The 18,898-nt window shown below is 47.9% G+C and overlaps 2 protein-coding genes across 9 annotated transcripts in view; one reads left to right on the top strand and one right to left on the bottom strand.

Annotated features, from left to right (window-relative positions):
* LRRFIP2 (LRR binding FLII interacting protein 2) overlaps positions 1–7,346 on the top strand; it is a 106,030-nt gene extending 98,684 nt beyond the window's left edge. For all 7 annotated transcript variants that reach the window (XM_047099953.1, XM_047099946.1, XM_047099949.1 and 4 more), the window contains 4 exons: positions 4,289–4,409; positions 5,284–5,363; positions 5,948–6,052; positions 6,425–7,346. In XM_047099953.1, the coding sequence (XP_046955909.1) occupies positions 4,289–4,409; positions 5,284–5,363; positions 5,948–6,052; positions 6,425–6,535 (417 nt within the window). In that variant the 3' untranslated portion in view covers positions 6,536–7,346. The remainder of the gene's footprint in view (positions 1–4,288; positions 4,410–5,283; positions 5,364–5,947; positions 6,053–6,424) is intronic.
* Positions 4,685–18,898, bottom strand: part of MLH1 (mutL homolog 1) — a 48,821-nt gene continuing 34,607 nt past the window's right edge. The window contains exons 14-20 of one of the 2 annotated variants that reach the window (XR_006965737.1): positions 17,683–17,791; positions 15,733–15,796; positions 11,643–11,807; positions 11,012–11,104; positions 10,629–10,742; positions 9,670–9,893; positions 4,685–5,279 (exon numbers count right to left, since the gene is read on the bottom strand). Coding sequence is in view for 1 of the 2 variants with exons in the window: in XM_047099945.1 (XP_046955901.1) it covers positions 9,726–9,893; positions 10,629–10,742; positions 11,012–11,104; positions 11,643–11,807; positions 15,733–15,796; positions 17,683–17,791 (713 nt within the window). In the remaining variant the exon portion in view is untranslated. Of the gene's footprint in view, positions 5,280–9,554; positions 9,894–10,628; positions 10,743–11,011; positions 11,105–11,642; positions 11,808–15,732; positions 15,797–17,682; positions 17,792–18,898 lie in introns of those variants that run through there. The other variant, XM_047099945.1, reaches the window with a different exon arrangement.

Raw genomic sequence — 18,898 nt, 5'->3', positions numbered from 1 at the left:
CCTTCTTTTTTTTTTTTTTTTTTTTTTAAAGAAGTTGCTTCATTGTTCTCTGGCTTCCGGTATGGCTGTTAAAGATTTCAAGGGCATTCTGATTTTTCATCTTCTGTATGTGACTCCTTCTGTAGAACCCTCTCTGGCTGTTTATATCACACTTTTCCCTTAGTGTTTGGAAGTTTCACAGTGATGTGGTTTGGAGTTGTCATGCGTGTTATGGGCCCCTGTCAGTTGTAGGAATTCCTGTCCTTCAATCCTGGGGAAATTTCTTGTCTGATCTGCTCCCTTCCCATCTTCTCTTCTCCTAGAATGACTGACTCCTATTCAGTCTTTTCAAATGTTTAAAGAGAGTGCACTGTTTAGCAGGCGTTTGGCATATTTCAGTGAACACAGCAGTTAAAGAATTCCTGCACGAGTAGCCCTTACATTCTGTGGAAGAAGAGCAGACAGTAAACAGCACACATAACGAGCATGTCGGTTACCCGGGATGTCAGAGGTTTGTGTGAACACGCCTACCGCGTGTGTGTCTGCAGTCACATTGAGTGGCACAGGTGCCGGTATGGGTGGGTGGAGTTGGATTTTACCAGGGAGTGTAACTGGGCAGAGGAGGTGAGGGCGGAAAACCATGGCCCCAGAGATTAGGTGGGTAATGACGCTAATGGGTAATCCGGGGAAGATGTCAGGACCCAGTGGAAAGAAGATGGGAGGTGCCGGTGGGATTGAAGGCTTTGGGGATTCTGGGTCCTGAGAGAGGGAGCTGGAAAGATCGGCAACAGAGGTTAGAAAGAAAAGAATGGGACTGACTTATGCAGGGACTACCCTCATCTAGCAGGAGATCTAGTATGTGACCGTGAGAGAGTGGTGAGGGCAAGAAGGGATAGATGGCAGGATCCTTGGAGAGGAGGTTTTCTAGAAACTGACATCAGTTGTAGAGCACTCCTCTACTTACATGTATCTTGAAATTGCCAAGGCTATTCTCGAGGGAGTGAGGTTCAGGAGCTAAACGGTGAAGCAGGAGTGGGGCACTGGCAGTGAGGAGGGGTGGCAGGTGTGTGGAATTAGAGGGGAAGAGGTCAGAAAAGAGGAGTTTTGGGGAGCACCGAGGGAGAATAGTTGGGACACAGCACAGAAAGCAGGTCATGTGTTCTGTTCTCAGGCTCAGTGGTAGGAGGACTGTGGAAGCAATCTCCAGAAGGCCAGAGGGCTGCAGAGGGAGCTTCTCAGGGGAGAGCGTTTTTCTGCTAGCGCACTAGGTGAGGAGAAGGCTCCGAGAAGAGACCGAGGATGAGGGGGAAATGGTAACCCAGAGTTCCAGCCTTTGGGAAGGGTGAGGAGGAGTTGTACAGAGCCCTTTAGGAAAGAGCGTAGAAGAGGATGACTGTTCTTGAGATGGACGTGACGATGATGGGGATAATGAAAGACTAGTCCTGGTTCAGTCAAGGCAGACGGTGATGGCGACCGTCTGTGTTGAAAGGGTGGAAGTGTCTGGGAAGCATGGCTTTCCTCCCAGTGCAGAGCTCGCCCTTTCCCCATTGGGGGAGTGGCGTACTTGGTCCTCGAGGATTCCCCTGGCCACTGTTGATGGGGTCACAGCGAGGGAAGCCTTCTCTTCCACCTGGACCCCTGATCATCGCGTTCACCCTTGACCCTTGATGATGAATGGTGGAGGCCCGGAGAGACTCACATCTTGGTCCCAGAGGCAGCTCCCCATCGTAGTTCTGAGCTGTGGTGCTCCCCAGACCTCTGCTGATAAGAGTAATAGGCATTTGGGGAAACATGGCTCTGATTTCTGGGGGAGGGGGCAATAGACCCCTGGGACCAGTGTTTTAACCTTTTTGTTTCTCTGGTTTCTCCATCCCTTTTGATCTCTTTCGCTTTTTTTTTTTTTTTTTAAGTTTATTTACTTAATTTGAGAGAGCGCAAGAGAGCAAGTGCATAAGTGGGGGAGGGGCAGAGAGTGAGGGAAAGAGAGAGAAACCCAAGTAGTCTCCACACTGTCAGCGAGGAGCACAACACAGGGCTCGAACCCACAAACCATGAGATCATGACCTGAGCTGAAATCGAGTCGGATGCTTAACTGACTGAGCTACCCAGGCACCCCTCTTTTGCTCTACTTTTTAAAAAACGTTCTTAACTTTATCTTTGAATTCTTCTGTTGGGTTTCGGTTTCTGCAGTCATTTCCAGGATGCAGTTATTTTCACTTATCCTGATAGCTCATTGCTTTGTTTTCTGATTTCTTCTGTCTGCATAGTTCCTTTCCAAACAGCTGTTTTATGTGTATCATTCGGCCTTACGTTTCAGGGAGAGCTAAAATGCCAGTGGGAAGCTTTAAGCGTATGTCAGTATCTTGGTGAAGTTGATGTGGCAGGGTGTTTCGTTCGGGTATGTCGGTCTTAACTTTACACTAGGCAGATGGTCTTCTAGGGAGACGTGCCCGGGTCTCCCGTGTGCGGGTACCAGCCTCGCCATCAGCATTCTGGGAACTGAGGCTGCACCGGAGGCCTGAGCATGGGGTACATGTCCATTCGCCCCATCTCCTTGTTCCCCATGTGCGGGGCTCCTGTCTCCACCGGGCCTTGTCTTTTTCCAACCCAGAGTTCCTTTTTGTTGGATTTTTTAGTTTCTTCACTTTGCCAATTTAAAGCAGCCTACAGCTTTATGAAGGTATAACTGGTACGGAATAAGCGGCCTGTGTGTAAAGGGTAAAAAGAAAGGTAGCTACCGTATTCGTTTCCGCGGCTGCCATAACAAAGTACCACGAACTGGCTGGCTCGGAGCAACAGAAATTTCTTGTCTACGCAGTTTTGGAGATTAGAAAATGCCCCAGGTGAGGCAGCAGTAGCCGGGTTGGTTCCTCCTGAGGCTTCCGAAGGGCAGTCTGTTCCACACTTCTCTTCTGGCTCCTGGTGGTTTGCCGGCAGACTTTGGCATTCCGTGGCCCGTACACAGCCTTCTGTGTGTCTCCACAGCGTCTTCCCTCTGTCTGTCTCTTATGGCATTCTTTTTGTAAGGACACCAGTCGTACTGGATTGTGGGCCCACTCTATTCCGGCATGACCTCATCTCAACTTAACTAAGTGCATCTTCAGGGACTCCCACTTCCAAGTAAGTTCACATTCTGAGGTACCGGGAGTTAGAACTTCGTATGAATTTTGCAAGGACACTACTCAACCCTTAACGATACCGGTGACACCACGACCACAGTCAGTATGGTGGAAATATGTGTAACGCTCAAGTTTCTGTGTCCCTTGGTGAACCTTCCTTCCTGAGCCTCCCTCTCCCTAACTCTCCAGGCAACCACTGGTCTGCTGTCTATCACTGGGGATTAGTCTGCATTTTCTGGAGTTTTATATAATTAGAATTCTACACTATGTACTTACTCACTCTTCTTTTGTCTGGCATCTTCCACACAGCACACTCCGCTCTCCCTCCTTGCTGGGTAGTAATTCCACTGTCTAGATGTGCCACAGTTAGTTTATCCTCCTGTCACATTTGGGTTATTTCCAGTGTGGAGCTATTACGAATAAGTGACTATAAGCATCCTTTATTTTGGGCACAGTAAGGTAGATCAACTATGTAGCCAACTCAAAAACAGATTTGGAGTTATTTTTGCATACTAATATATTTAAGCCAGTATTTAAGTTTTAATGTTAATATGGAATACCTAATTTAATATATTAATTAAATGTACGTCTCAACTTTAATATTTAATATGAATTTAAGTTTTAATATTTAAGTTTCCTGAATACTTAACGTAGAATATGTAACCTAATTCTAAGACAAAGCAAAAGCATCTAACTCCCCTTGGAATTTTATTAAAAATGGAATTTTAGGGGTGCCTGGGTGGCTCAGGTGGTTGGGCGCCCAACTCTTGATTTCAGCTCCGGTCATGATCTCCCGGTCTGTGAGATCAAGCCCTGCGTTGGGCGTAGCACAGAGCGCAGAAGCCGCTTGGGGTTCTCTCTGGCCCTCCCCCGCTTGTGCGCGCACTCGCTCGTTCTCGCTCTCTCTCAAGATAAATAAAAGAGTTAAAAACAAAAAAGCAATTTGATGAAAGTAGTGAAGAACACTGAAAAGACTTGTTGCAGCCGCCTACACACGATGGGGCTGCTGCGATCGGCACACCTGGTCCTGGGGCGGGCTCCTTCTGACGCTGCTTTACAGCTTGTCGCCAGCGCCTCTGGCAGTGTGGCCCCCGCGGTGGGCACTCCGGTTCTGGGTGCACGACCCGTGTGGCCGGTGAGGGCCCGCGGTGTCCTTCGGATCTTGTGACGGACCCCTCCTTCCGCCGCAGATCCGGAGGCTGAAGCTGCAGCTGGAGGAAGAGCGGCAGAGGTGCTCCCGCAGCGAGAGCACGGCGGCCGACCTGGCGGGGCTGCACAACGGTTCAGACCTGCAGTTCATCGACATGCAGAGTAGGTCCCGGGGCCGGGCCGGCGCCACGGGCAGGGAGGCTGTGTTCTAGGCGGGGGGTTGCGAGCAGGCCGCCGGCCCAGGGATGGCGTTTCTCTAGAGGAGCCATGTTACAAAGATCGCTCGGTCCTCGGCGAGTGATTTTTGTTAAATTTGGTTTGCTGGAGGGAATTTCTAAACTTCTCGTTTTAAATGATGTGCTGCTTAGGTCAGAAGTACAAGTAATGATTTAGAAGTCGACCCATCACATTACGCACATGTTATTGAAAAGCATTTCTTTCAGCAAATGTTTATTAAGCACACGCACAGAGCCCTCGGCAAGACGCAGATAGACCGAGGGAGGCGGAGCCAGGGCCCGCGTTCAGAGGCATGATCAGTGTTAGAAAAGACAGTGCAAATCAAAGCGACAGGGAAGAAGTCACAGTTGACTAAGGAGAGTCATGATGGAGGTTGCTGGGGACTTCAGTCAGCGGTGGGAGAGCGGGGCACCCGAGGTGTGGCAGCAAGAGGGAACCCGGGAGGCGGGAAGGTACAGGAAACTGGAGGCTCCTGGACGGGGGTCAGCAGGTCAAGGTTGGCAGGGCCACTGAGGCACCGACAGGGCTCCTTGCTCCACGTTCAGCCTACGCACATCGTGGGGTGAAGGGTACATTTTCTTCTCCCCGGCCCCAGGGAGGCTTGGATCGGTGCCGGAGCTTCTCGCAGGAGACTCGTTCTAGGGCCCGGGCCGCTGGAGATGCCGTGGCTGCCCTGCGGGCATTCGTGTCTGTCTGGGAGACCGCATCGTCCTCTCCCGGGCTGCAGCGGGTGTCAGCACCTCATGGGTCACACCTTCACTCCCTCCGGGAGAGGATTCATTCTCTTCTTCTGTTCTAGGAGATGCCAATAGACAAATTAGTGAATACAAATTTAAGCTTTCAAAAGCAGAACAGGATATAACCACGTTGGAACAAAACGTAAGTACCTTCTCAGTATGGTGGCGAGAGATTTAAAGTCCCCTTGCGACATCTAAGTGGCCGACTCCAGGAGTACCTAGGTTTCTTTGGGTTGGGGGTCTCTGCAGTTGGATCTCTGTAGAAGCTCTGTAGTAAAGAAGAAAGCCAGCAGAAGAGACCCCGAAGGGCACTTCAGCCTTCCGTTCGCTATTGAAAACGTAGAAAACCGTAGCTGTAATTCTGTTTTTTCCAGATATTTCAGGGGACTTCAGGAAGTCTCTTAGTTTGAAAATCCCTTATTCTACGTTTCAAGAAGTCTAAAAGCTTTCCCATTAGTGTGTCTGATCCTGCAGTGTTACTTTGGCACTTAAACAATATGTCCATCGTAAACCTGACGTGGGAAATTGGCCCTGTGTTGACTGTCCAGCTGTAATCCTCTCAGGGGACACTTCCTCATCTATAAATAGCCGCTGGGTTCTGAGAGGCCCTGTGACTCACCGTGAGGGGACAACTTGGGATTTGTAATGACGCTGCGTTTCCATGGTGGCTGCAAGCAAAGGGCTCCCGGTGCCCGTCAGCAGAGGCCCGTGTTCTCTCGTTGACAGGTCAGCCGACTCGAGGGCCAGGTGCTGAGGTATAAGACCGCCGCCGAGAATGCGGAGAAAGTGGAAGATGAACTGAAGGCGGAGAAGAGGAAGCTACAGCGAGAGGTACCTGCTTTTGCGCGCTCACGTTCCTAAAACGTAAAGATCCTTCGCGGCGTCAGGAGTTGAATCCTGGGTCCAGTCCTAAGGGAACAGCGGTGGGTCTCTCCCTGTTCCGTGGTGGGTTTTGACCTGCACGGTGACTGCCATTTACTTGTATGTTTCGGTCAGTTCGAGACTAAGGAAGAGGAGAGGTTTCCCTTTTGTTTTAGCGCCGGTCTGTTCCTCCACCTGCTGTATGTCTGTCCTTTCTGTGATCCACGCTCAGTGTCCCCGTTCAGCGCCGCCAGCGGGTCCCGTCTCGCAGACAGGGGCATTGAAGTGGCACCGGGTTTTGTGTGTGACCGTGTCAAGTGACCGGGCTCTCCCTGTCCGCAGTTACGAACGGCACTGGACAAGATCGAGGAGGTGGAGATGACCAACAGCCACCTGGCCAAGCGGCTGGAAAAGATGAAGGCCAACAGGACAGCACTTCTGGCCCAGCAGTAGGAGGCGCCCCTCCGCCCGGGAGCCGCGCCCGGGGTCCCGCCCAGAGGGACTTTCTGTCCATTGACACAAACCCCCTTCTGTACTGTTTGAGTCTTGTCAGTAAAATAGCCACCTTTGTATTTTATAATTTATGAGAGAATGAAACAGGTTTGAATCTTCATGAATGAACGCTTTGGATTTCGTTTGTAATTTGATTCTAGACTAAGAACTGGTCCGTGCTGTTTTTACTTTTTATTTCCATAATTGTAGAATCGAGTTTACTCACCATTTCCCCCAGCGGCCTCCGTGACGGGGCTCTCGTCATGGCGAGAGGACGGCGGTTCTGTGAGCGCCCCGTGAGATACTTGGCTGGAGACCTCGGGAAACACAAGTGCCTTCTCCACGGTGCAATTCAGACTTCAGTCCTCTCCAGCGGTCAAAGACACTTACCCTTCGTATCAGATAGCATTTATATTTTAGTGAAGAAACAGGTTCACACGTGGGGAATGTATGTTTCACTCAAATTTCTATGTTTGGAGGAAGAAGCCTTTTTTTGTAAAATATTTAAATTTATATAAGAAAATGTTAGAAAAAATACGGATACGGGGAGTGTATCTAAAACTTGCTTTATTGCATGTGGCCGGGGAAGTCCAAAGCCTGACGCTCTTAAGGTAAGAGTAGGGCCCTTTGTCGTCAACATCGCCTGTGCTGTATCTCGTGTAAAGTATCTCATCTGCTGCTGATTTGTGGAATGAAACCTCAGACGAGCCCGGCGGGGGGTGCGGGGGGAAGTCGGCCCAAGACCCTATTAAACACACCCTCTTGCTGACCACAGCTGGCTCCTGACACATTTTGTTACGGGAGCCTTTCAACACATCGGGGCAGCCACGTCCCTCTTACGCTGCCCCTCTTCTCCTCCTCCTCACGGAAAATCTGGAATATACAGTTGTTTTTTTTTTTTTAATTTTTTTTTTTCCCAACGTTTTTTATTTATTTTTGGGACAGAGAGAGACAGAGCATGAACGGGGGAGGGGCAGAGAGAGAGGGAGACACAGAATCGGAAGCAGGCTCCAGGCTCCGAGCCATCAGCCCAGAGCCTGACGTGGGGCTCGAACTCACGGACCGCGAGATCGTGACCTGGCTGAAGTCGGAAGCTTAACCGACTGCGCCACCCAGGCGCCCCTGGAATATACAGCTTTTTAAGAACTTCAGTGGCGTCTTTAAACGTACCCAGTTTAAGAGGCTTTTTATCATGGAGCCACTTTGCAGGATCCGTGATTCTCGTCTGCCCTCAGAATCAAGGTGTTTGTGGAGATGGCGGTTGCATGTTCGGAACAAATACCGCGAGAAGTCTAATAAGTCAGTCTAGGGCACGTAAGATAACAAAGTTAGACTCGGAATTACATCCTGAAGCTAACTCGGATGTGAAGAAAATCTCTGCGAATTACCCTCTTCAGAGCAGTTAGCCTTTTGTTTTTAAAATATGGAACCGGTGTTGTGAGTCCGGGGGGATTTCCTACATATTTCTTTCGCAGCCGTAGTAGTGGCACCCGGGGTAGGAGGGGTGGGGGCCCACAGCTGGAGCCAGCACACCGTGAGGTGACCCCTCCTCGCCCCGCCTGGGCCGCTCAGCCTGTGCCCCGCTGGGCTCCCGGAGGGCCGCTGCTGAGATGCCCTGTCAACTTTTTGGAAGTTCTACGTGGTAGAACCTGATCCTGCTTCTTTGGTGATACAACAGATTTGTCTCTTCCAAAGGGAATGGTTCCACTTTTTCTTAAGGGACGGTTCCCTGTTCTTTCCATGGAACGTTCTTTACTGAGTCTTGTCATCTGGATTTTACCTCAAAACTGTAGGCGTTCTTCCCGTGCACACTGCACATTTCTGTGAACCAGGCTAGTATTAAAGGCATCTGACGGTAGTGGCACACACGGCTCGGGTTTATATTTTTACGTCATCCTTCGGGTCAGAATAATGAGAACTTAAGCTGGTAGTGTTCACATCCCTTAACAAAGAAGGCTGGTTTAAAATGTGCACCAGTTACAGATTCCGTAAGGACTTCTGTCTTTTCTCAAGGTTTTTTCATTACGAATAAACTAATGAGCGTAGGTTACTGAGGGTGCTAACAGATCCTCGATTCACCTTTCTCCATTCTCAGTGTCACCAGAGCCTCTTCTAGTTCAGGACTCTAGTTTTGGGGCTTAACCGACTCAACCACCCTGGTGCCCCCAGGACCTGTTTTAAAAGGCACGTGAACCAACATAATTTGTATCACCCAGTATTAGAAATTTACCAGAATACACAAAGAATCAAACCAGAGCAAGAACTGTAAAATCTTCAGGGCATTTTTAGAATTACGAGATGCCCAGAGGGCTTTCAAACTACTTTTGGATTTTTTTTTAACACAGCCAGGTATATTACAGGTAAAAATGGATCCAGAACCTTTCAAGTGTAATTCTTATTTTAACACTTACTTATTTTTGAGAGACAGAGCACGAGCAGGGGAGGGGCAGAGAGAGAGGGAGACACAGAATCGGAAGCAGGCTCCAGGCTCCAAGCTGTCAGTACAGAGCCCAATGCGGGGCTGGAATTCACGAACCGCGAAGATCATGACCTGAGCCAAAGTTGGAGGCTCAACCGACTGAGCCCCTCAAGTATTAATAAGGAATCGGGCGCCTGGGTGGCTCAGTCGGTTAAGCGGCCGACTTCAGCTCAGGTCATGATCCTGAGGTTCGTGAGTTCAAGCCCCGCATCAGGCTCTCTGCCTCTCTGCTGCTCATGCACACATACTGTGTTTCAAAAATAAACATTAAAGGGGCGCCTGGGTGGCGCAGTCGGTTGAGCGTCCGACTTCAGCCAGGTCACGATCTCGCGGTCCGTGAGTTCGAGCCCCGCGTCGGGCTCTGTGCTGACAGCTCAGAGTCCTGTCAGCTCTGTGCTGACAGCGGGAGCCTGCTTCGGATTCTGCGTCTCCCTCTCTCTCTGGCCCTCCCCCGTTCATGCTCTGTCTCTGTCTCAAAAATAAATAAACGTTAAAAAAAAAAAAAAAAAGGAATCGTGTTAGGATGTGTCTGACAATTTATTTCTGGTCAGTCCACCAAGGGTGAAAGAATGCTGCGGGTCAGAAGGCAGATGGGAGTCTTCAGCCTTAGACCTACCCTCATCAGGACACAGTGCAGGAACCGCACACCCCCGAGTCCAAGAGTGACGGTGCTTAACATCTCTCGAAGACTTTGTATAGATCGGGCAGGTTGGCAAGCTGTAGGATATTTCCATCTTCCGTGAAACGTTTAGGAGGCAGAAGGTGTGAGCGGAAGGCTTTATAGATGATGTGTTCCACAGTCCGCTTCCAGGGGTTTGCTGAGGAGCCGGGCGCGTCACTCTGGAAGAGACACGTTAGATGTCACAAACCTCCCGTCCACCCTGCTCACATCCCGGCGCGCATGGTTTCCTGGCTGACGTGTACTGGGCCCGGGAAGTCTTGCTGGTTACAACGGGCTTTCTAGCCAGTGCTGGTGACACATCCTCTTTGGCCAGCCTCTCAAGGGAGCCTACAGGCCTGAAGGTGAGAAAGGAGCCACGGGGAAGAGACTTGCTCGCATGGAAACTCTGTTTCCATTTGGGAGGAAGTTTACTATAGCGGGCTCTAACATAATGTCTGATCCTGACGACGACGCCTGGATGGCAGCAGTCAGCAGGGCATTCACCCAGGCCCTTGTGTGTCCAGCCGAGCCCATCCGTAAGAAGGGCCAGGGACGCCGCCCCAGTACAGCCCTGCTTTCCCGGCAGAGCGGCAGTCGGATGCAGAAGGCTGCCAGAGCCGGGCAAGCGCGGGGAGGCTGACGTGGGACCGGAAGGCGGAGGCGACACACGACGGGCTAACGATGGAGACAGCCTCCCATGTCTCCTCGGGATGGCCTGTGTCCTTCCATTTGACGGCGACATCGTTCCAGACCAGCAGAAGGAAGCAAAACTCACGAATAAAAGCTGACCGCCGTGTCCAACCCTCCTGTGCAGTGAAATCCTAAGAACTCGGGGACGGCCAGTTTCATCTCCTAAAGGTGGTGTGAGGGCCCGTGCCCGTCCCGGGTGCTGATGGGCATTATCACCACAGTACCTGCTGGCCTGAGAGGGTCGACTCCTCACATACATACTGCTTCCGAATGGAGTAAAACATAGCACACTCTTTGCTGAGGCTTTCAAAACATTCCTTTTCTTCATCCCAGTTCACCTGGTCCAAAGAGAATTTGACACCTCAACATATGTACTGGCTTTAATACACACCTTTCATTTCCAAGTGGAGATTGCACACCACTTAAAGCTTTTCAAATGTTACTTCTTAGGTGTTAAATCTACAGCGTAACTGCCGAGTACTGCCCGGGGAGGCGGGGGAAGGGGGCCTTGGGCTGTTCTATCCTCTTCATCATCCTTCTAGATGAAGGTGTGGCCCTGTGCCCTCTCCCTCCGGCCCACACACCTGGGGTCGGCTTGGTCACTTGCCTCGGTGGCTAGTCGAAGAATGAAGAGAGGCAGGCCCTCCAAAGGGGGCACGTAGTTGTCGATCAGCAGGGGTAATCCAATCAGGTTCCCTTCCTGCTCGTTTTTGGAAGAGAGGCCAACCAAGACAAGGGGACAAGAAATAACACGGTTACAGTTAATCAAGTTCAGTTTCCCGCTGCTTCCTCCGGGTCCTGTCCTCCTCCCTGCACTCTGGGTGGCCAGGTGCCTGACTGGGCCGCGCCCTGGGGGCAGGAGAGCAAAGCACTTAAAGCGAGCTTTCTGTATTGACATGAGGCAGAACAACTATTACTTTCTATATGCTCACCAACTAAACAACACTTGGAGATGGAAAGCCCCAAAGGTTAAATGGATAAGATGAAGAAACAAGGAAGGCAAGTGGCTTGGCATAATCTGTGGCCTGCGGGACCGTGGGATTCAGCTCTCCCTCACATGAGTCCTTCACTCTGGGAACAGAAATGGGCATGAAAGAGTAAGAAAACGGTTGTGTAACCCAGAAATGCAAGCTGGGAGTGAAGATGTGAACATATATGCTCCGTGCTGGGGTGGGCAGCCTTTTCATCCTGGTCTTGGACCAACTACAGAACTGGACTCTTACGTGAAGAATACATACCTCATCGATCTCCAAGGAGAAATAGTCCGCAAGCATCTCAGCCTTCTTCTTTAGAAACTCAACAATGTACTCAGCAAGTCCTTCTTTGGGGCCATCCTCCTCTGTCCAGCCACTCTCGGGACTGTCTAAGGCGAGCATGGCCAGGTCAAAGAGCGGCGCTGGCTCCTAGAAGGGAGAAGCGTTAACCGTGCGTCCCGGTGGCGCCTGAATTCCCTCCCGTGAGACCGCCACGGGTGTACGTGCCTCGGAGGTGCTGTGGATTTGCTTCCAGACCACGATAAAGGGAGTAAAATGAATTTTTTGGTTTCCCAGTGCATATAAAAGTTCCATTTACACGTCTGTTACACGTGAAACAGCACTGTGTCTTAAAAAACAACGTACATACCTTAGCTAAATTTATTGCTAAAAAATGCTAACCATCATCTGAGTTTCCACTGAGTTATAATCACTGATCAGTTTGTATTGTGCACAAATAGGATAATAACAAAAAAGTCTGAAATGCTGTGAGAATAAACAAACTGACAGAGACACGGAGTGAGCACATGCTGCTGGAAAGACGGTGCCACCAGACTTGCTCTGCACAGTTGCCACAGACCTCCCCTTGGTAAAAATGCGATGTCTGTGAAGCGCAGCGAGGTGCAGAATGAAGACGAGGTGTGGCTGTGTGAACAACCACAAAACCATGATCGTGACGACGGGAGAAACCCCAAATCTAACACTCATTCTCCATCTCCCACAAAGAAAACACCCAGAAATCCACAAGGAAACCTTGCTCCTCCTCACTGATGGCCATTTCAACAGAGAGGTGACAGCCTGCTGAACAGGGCAGGGTGAGGCCCTGTGGAGGCACCTGCCTTCTGTGTAGGTCTAAGAACTCCACTTGCTTTCATAGTTCTACTGCCTCACTGATAACTAAAGCGACGGGGGAGGGTGAATAAGTTGGATGACATTCCAGGTAAATCATCGGATTAGGAAGACTGAAATACATGGTTAAAAATAAGATGCCTAAATTGTCTTTCATTTCTCCCCTTCTGTCATTACCGTGGCCATACATCTTACTTTTTTGCATGTTAGGAACCTACACAACATCGTTAGTAATTTTCATAATGGAGGAGTTGATGAAAGGACCTGACGATTCTAAACGTTTACACACTCAGTAATAGCTTTAAAGTCTACGAAGGACCACACTAATGGAAATGGAAAGAGAAAAAGACAAGTTCACAATGACAGTCAGAGGTTTCAATACCACCCTTTTTAAAAAATAAACTGGAACAAGTAGACAGAAAATCAGGATCCATAAGATCTGATCATCACTGTCAACCTGCTATGCTTGCCATTCCTAGAACACTCTACTCAACGAGACCAAAATACAAATTCCTTTCAAGGGTGCACGGATCAGCACAGACCAGACTCTGGGCCATAAGACAAGTCTCAGTAATGTAAAAGGATTCAAGTATGTTCTCTGACCAAAATGGAATTAAATTAGAAATCAATAACAGATATCAAGTCACTGGAAAATCTCCAAGTCACTGGAAACAACATACTTCTAAATAACCTGTGGGTCAAAGAAGAAACCAAAAGGGAAATAAAATATTTTGAACAGGATGAAAACGAAAATGACTTGTCAAAAGTTGTGGGAGGCAGCTAAAGCAGCACATAGAGGAAATTTATTGGCACTTGAACACCTACATTAGAAAAGAAGAAAGATGTCAAATCAGTGACCTCAGCTTCCACCTTGGGAAATTTGAAACAGAAGAGCAAATTAAACCCAAAATAAGTCGAAAGGAAATAATAAGCATCAGAGTACATACCAGTGAAATAGAAAACTGGGAAACAATAGAGAAAACTCAATGAAACCAAAAGTCAGTTCTTTGAGATCAATACTATTGATAAACTTCTAGCCACACTGATGAGGTTAAAACGAGAGGACATACATTCCCAGTATTAGGAATGAGAGAGGATCCACACATTAAAAGAATTACAAAAGGGGCGCCTGGGTGGCTCGGTCGGGTAAGCGTCCGACGTCAGCTCAGGTCATGATCTCACGGCCTGTGAGTTCAAGCCCCGCGTTGGGCTCTGTGCTGACAGCTCAGAGCTTGGATCCCACTTCGGATTCTATGTCTCCCTCTCTCTCTGTTCCTCCCCCACTCATACTCTGTCTCGCTCTCTCTCAAAAATAAATAAAGAATAAAAAAAAATTTTTTTTTTAAAAGAATTAGAAAAAATACTATGAAAAACTTCATACCACTAAGTTTGAAAACTTCAATGGACAAATTCCTTAAAAGAAACAAAAACCAAAGCTCAGTCAAGAAGCAAAAGACAACCTGAATAGTTATCTATCAAAGAAATTGAATTTGTAGCTAAAAACCTTCCCATGAGGAAATCTCTAGGCACAGGTGGCCTCATTGAATTTTACTAGACATTTAAGGAATAAACACCAATTCTACACAGAAGGGATGCCCCCCCCAATTCATTCTATGAAACCAGTATTATGCTGATACCAAAACCAGACAAAGACTACAACAAAAATAAAAACCAGTATCATTCATGAATATATATGTAACAATTGTAAACAAAATTCTAGAAAATCTATTTCATAAGCCATACAGAGAAAAGACAGATACCATATGTTTTCACTCTTATGTGGATCCTGAGAAACTTAACGGAAACCCATGGGGGAGGGGGAGGGAAAAAAAGAAAAAGAGGTTAGAGTGGGAGAGAGCCAAAGCATAAGAGACTTAAAAACTGAGAACAAACTGAGGGTTGATGGGGGGTGGGAGGGAGGGGTGGGTGGGTGATGGGTACTAAAGAGGGCATTTTTTTGGGATGAGCACTGGGTGTTGTATGGAAACCAATTTGACAATAAGTTTCATAAAAAAAATTAAAAAAAATAAATCTATTTCAATAACATATAAAAAGAATAATACATCATGTACAGGCAGCATTCATTCCAGGATTTCAAGGCTGGTTTTTAACATGAAAATCAATGTAATTCATTATGTTAACAAATTAAAAAAGAACACCATGCGATCATCTTAACAGGTGCAGAAAAAACATTTGAAAAAACTCAATATCCATTCCTGAGCAAAAACTCTAAGCAAGCAAGAACAGAAGGGAACTTCCTCAACCTCACAAGGGACATCTCATCTCTTCGTACAGCAGAAAGCATACTTGATTCTGAAAGCTGAATGTGTCTGCCCCTAAGATCAGGAACAAGAGAAGGATTTCCATGCTCACCACTTGTATTCAACATTGTACTAAGGGTCTAGCCAGTGCAGTCAGGGAAGAAAAAGAAAAGCCATCCAGACTGGACAGGAAAAATAAAAGTGCCTTTATTCATACAGAGGCCACGTAGTAACTGATGGAATCTGTAAGAAAGCTACTAGGACTCCTAAGTGAGTTTGTCAAGATTGCAAAGTACAAGATCAACACACGAAAACACCTGTGTTTCTATGTACTAGCAACAAACAATTGGAAGATTTTTAACATGCCATCTATAATTGTATTGAAGCGTGTGAGATGCTAAGGGATAAATCTAACAAAAGACTTTCTCCCCAAATTGATCTGTAAATTAAAGATACTCCCAAGAGTATCTTTTTTTTTGTAGAGTTTGTAGAGTTTTTTTTGTAGAGAAGGCTTTTTTTTGTAGAGTTTGTCACCCCTAAAAAGAAGACATAAACCTACATAGATAAATAGTAGTATTTTAATTCTAAATTAAAATTAAGCAATGAAAAAGTCTTACAAGAAATGACCTGATATTGTCAGCTGGGGCTGGTTGTACTTGGGTCATGGGCCTTAGAGGATGTTTATTTCTATTTTTTATCTCTTTACAAGTTTTCTTAAGTAGATATGTATTAACTTATATAACAACAAACACGTGTTTAAGCTTGGCTACCAAATGATTGTTCTGCTTTGTATAAAACTTATAACTAAAGACACTTCCATCTACAAATCATACAACATAGACACTGTCCTAAGCATAGTTAGAAAAATCTAACATCCTGCAAATCAGATATTAGGGTAGAGCTACTATTTTCAGAAATGACCAGCTGTTGGAACTTTCAAAGTGAGAAGCAGGAAATAAACTTACCGACAGCCTCAGAACACCAAAATTGGCAAAATCATAAATGAGTATCTGGTAGAACAGTTCTTCACTGAAAATAAAAATGAAGTGACTTTAGGAAAAGGCTGAATCCATGCTTGAGAGCCAAGCAGCCAGAACAAAGGGGAGAAATAACCCCTGAAACACGGATGGGTCAAAGGGACGCTTCCGCCTTGCTGTGGAGCCTTCTCGGCGGTCCACGGAGACCTCCTCCCCCTCCACGGCACCGGGCCCATGCTCCAGCCGCGGCTTTGGCTCTCTGGCCTCCACATGCAGCTTAGAGCACTAAGACTAAGTCACCCACGCTCTGTCCCCACCCCCTGGTGCTGCAAGAGGCGCCTGAATGCCCTGTAGGTGAAATTTAAGGGATTTTTATTTGCTTACCTTTTCCCCACTTACAAAGAATCCTATAAACCACTTTTTTTTTTTTTTTTTTAACAATTCACCATTAAAAATGGTGTGGAGTGAATAGGGAGGGTAGGAGACTTGCTAAATAATCACCAGTGGACACAAGGCAGAATTAGACCACCCTGGTGTATGGTGTAGGATGATGCGCTGGCTGGCAACATTCCAGAAGCAGCGGAAAAGTACGCAATACACTGAACCCCTTACACAACACAGCACTGAAATAAATGGCACTTTATAGTTCTTAAGCAATCCGAACCACACAGGGCTGTTTAAAGACTTCTTTTCATTATCAGTCAAAGTAGACAAAGCATCCAGTACACTCGCATTCTAGTGGGGAAACCGAGGCACCCAGTAAGTACCTGACTTGTCCCAGGTCAGAGTTAATAAGGTGGAAAAGGAAGGAGCTGAACCCAGACACTGCACGCTGAACCTGGTTCTCAATTGGGGAAACCATTCACATTCCTTACTAGCTGAAATTCTAGGACTGGCCTGGATTTCTGTTTGTGAAGTGAAAGACCCTGACCACAACCGTGATTTGGATGGAGCCTTGGAAATGCACTCACACATGCTGGAAAAGCAGGAAGAAGGCAGGCGAATTCCTAGCACGTTAGTAAGAGACCGCTCACCGGACAAGCCAAAGGATCCTCGAAGCAAAGACCACGGACCTCGGACAGAGCCGCACCAGAAGGGCGTAGGAGGAGTGAGTTCTTAGCCAAAGAGACGTACGAGCCAACAGTCGGCTGCACGGGGGCAGTTTCTAGGTGAGGGAGATCAAACTGGTCTTGACCGGTGTGCCGCCCCCAAGCAACGTCCAGCGGCCGCCCCGCTCACAGGCTCCAGAGGCCTAGGCCACGGCGGGGCGCAGGGGGCAGGGGCCCCCCGGGGACAAGCGAGGTCTCGTAGATGTAGGGCGGCAGCACCCTCCCCTCTGTGCCGCCTACTCGAGGAGATACTTAATACAGCTTCTAGACTCACTAGGAGCTCACCCACCAAGCTCTGTGGAAACAATCAACAGAAATGTTGCCGGCTACGTGCAGAGCAAATGGCACTGCCGTGATCACCTTTCTGTGCGCGTCAGCCCCACAGGCGGGTGTGGCGGCGAGGGTAAGCCTTGGCTGTGCTCGCGGAGGAGGAAAGGGGGCCTCAGGTCTTCTTTCTCTTGCGTCCCACAGTACCCCGCTGCACACAGCAGATGCTAGAATTCACCAGCACCAAGCCCTAAACACCTGGTTCACTGGGGCCAACATTTACTGAGCTCCAAGAAGCTTCCAAACATTAGGCTTCTCCTGTCATTTCCTATCCTCACAAAACCCTGCAAGTTAAGTAGTGATTTCCAAATCTGCAGATGGGAAATCTGAGACACAGTTTAGGAAAGTACCTTGTCCCGGTCACATAAACGGTAAATGGCTGAGCCTGGATTTGAAACCATTATCCGCCCGGACCTTTCCAAACACCTCATGCCTTTTGTGCCTGTGCCTGCAAGACCTTCCTTGTAGCGGCCCTGCTTTCCTCACACACTCACTCATTTACCTAAGTTTGGTGGTGTTGAGAAGGTATAGCTTGGTCTGATGCTGTGCCAAGGCCCACTGAGGATTCACGCAGCCCACGAAGGAGTGGTTGTGCAACATCTCTCGGAGAGCTGGAAGACAAAAAGCAGGTTACGTAATGATATCTGACCCTCTGCAGCCCAACACACCAAGCACCAGGACTAGAGACGACGACGCCACAAAAAGCTGCCCAAGGACGAAGGAGTACTCGAAGATCACAACCTAAGGCAAAGCAAGGAGCCAGAGAAGTACTGTGAGGCGTGAAGCCAGGTTCACCCAAAGGCACCAGAGGAAGCTCAGGAATCACGAATGCTAGACTTTGCAGGCTCTGACGGGGAGAAAAATAAAAATAAAAATCTAGGACTGGTTTGAAATGGGGAGGCTCACAGGAGACCTCTTCCCTGGCACGTGAAGCTGCACCTTCCAGCCAAAGAGAAGAAATACTGTGTCCCGTGCCCTCCAAGGGCAGTGGGCAAAACTCTACCCACCTCAAGTCTGGGTGTTGGGAGCAAAGAAACACATTACAGCCCTGAGAATCTATAACCCCGATGAGCGCGTCGCCTAAAACCTTGTATGGAGATTATAGCTTGACGTGATTCGGGGCTGACTGTTCCTCCAGGTCCCTGATAGAATCAAACGCAAACTCTCTGTTTCAATCCAGGCTTCAAATAATCCCCCACAGATAAAATACCAGGAACTAGCAGTCAAAAAATTACAAAACACACAAAGAATGCACCAAGAATTAGAATCCAGAAGAAACCGCATGACCTCTGCAAAGGCTCAGAGACTGGAAATACCAGCAGAAAAGAGAAAATATGTATGTTCAGTATACTTAAGAGGGATTAAAATAATGAACAAGTAGCAGGAGACTATCAGAAATGATCAAGATTTCCAAAAGAACTCAAATTTCTAAAAATGAAAAATATAATAATTGAAATTAAAAATCAAGACGGACTTCACAACAGATTAGACAAAGCTGGCAAGGTAATTAACTGGAATGTAGGTCTAAATAAATTATCCAGAATGCAGCATAGAGAGACAAAGAGACGAAAACTATGGGGAACAGCTTATGTGACATGGAGGATAATATGTAACTCGAGTTCCGGAAGGGGCAGAGGGCACGGGGAGAGACAATATTTGCTGACTTTGAAGACAAAGATATCAGAGACTATCTCAGAAATGACATAAGACACCAAGCC

The sequence above is a fragment of the Lynx rufus genome, unplaced genomic scaffold, assembly GCF_022079265.1.
Source record: "Lynx rufus isolate CCGP_SWC_20201006 ecotype Redwood Valley unplaced genomic scaffold, mLynRuf1.p SCAF_5, whole genome shotgun sequence".
Lineage (NCBI taxonomy): Eukaryota > Metazoa > Chordata > Mammalia > Carnivora > Felidae > Lynx > Lynx rufus.
This window is presented reverse-complemented; position numbering and strand designations above follow the sequence as displayed.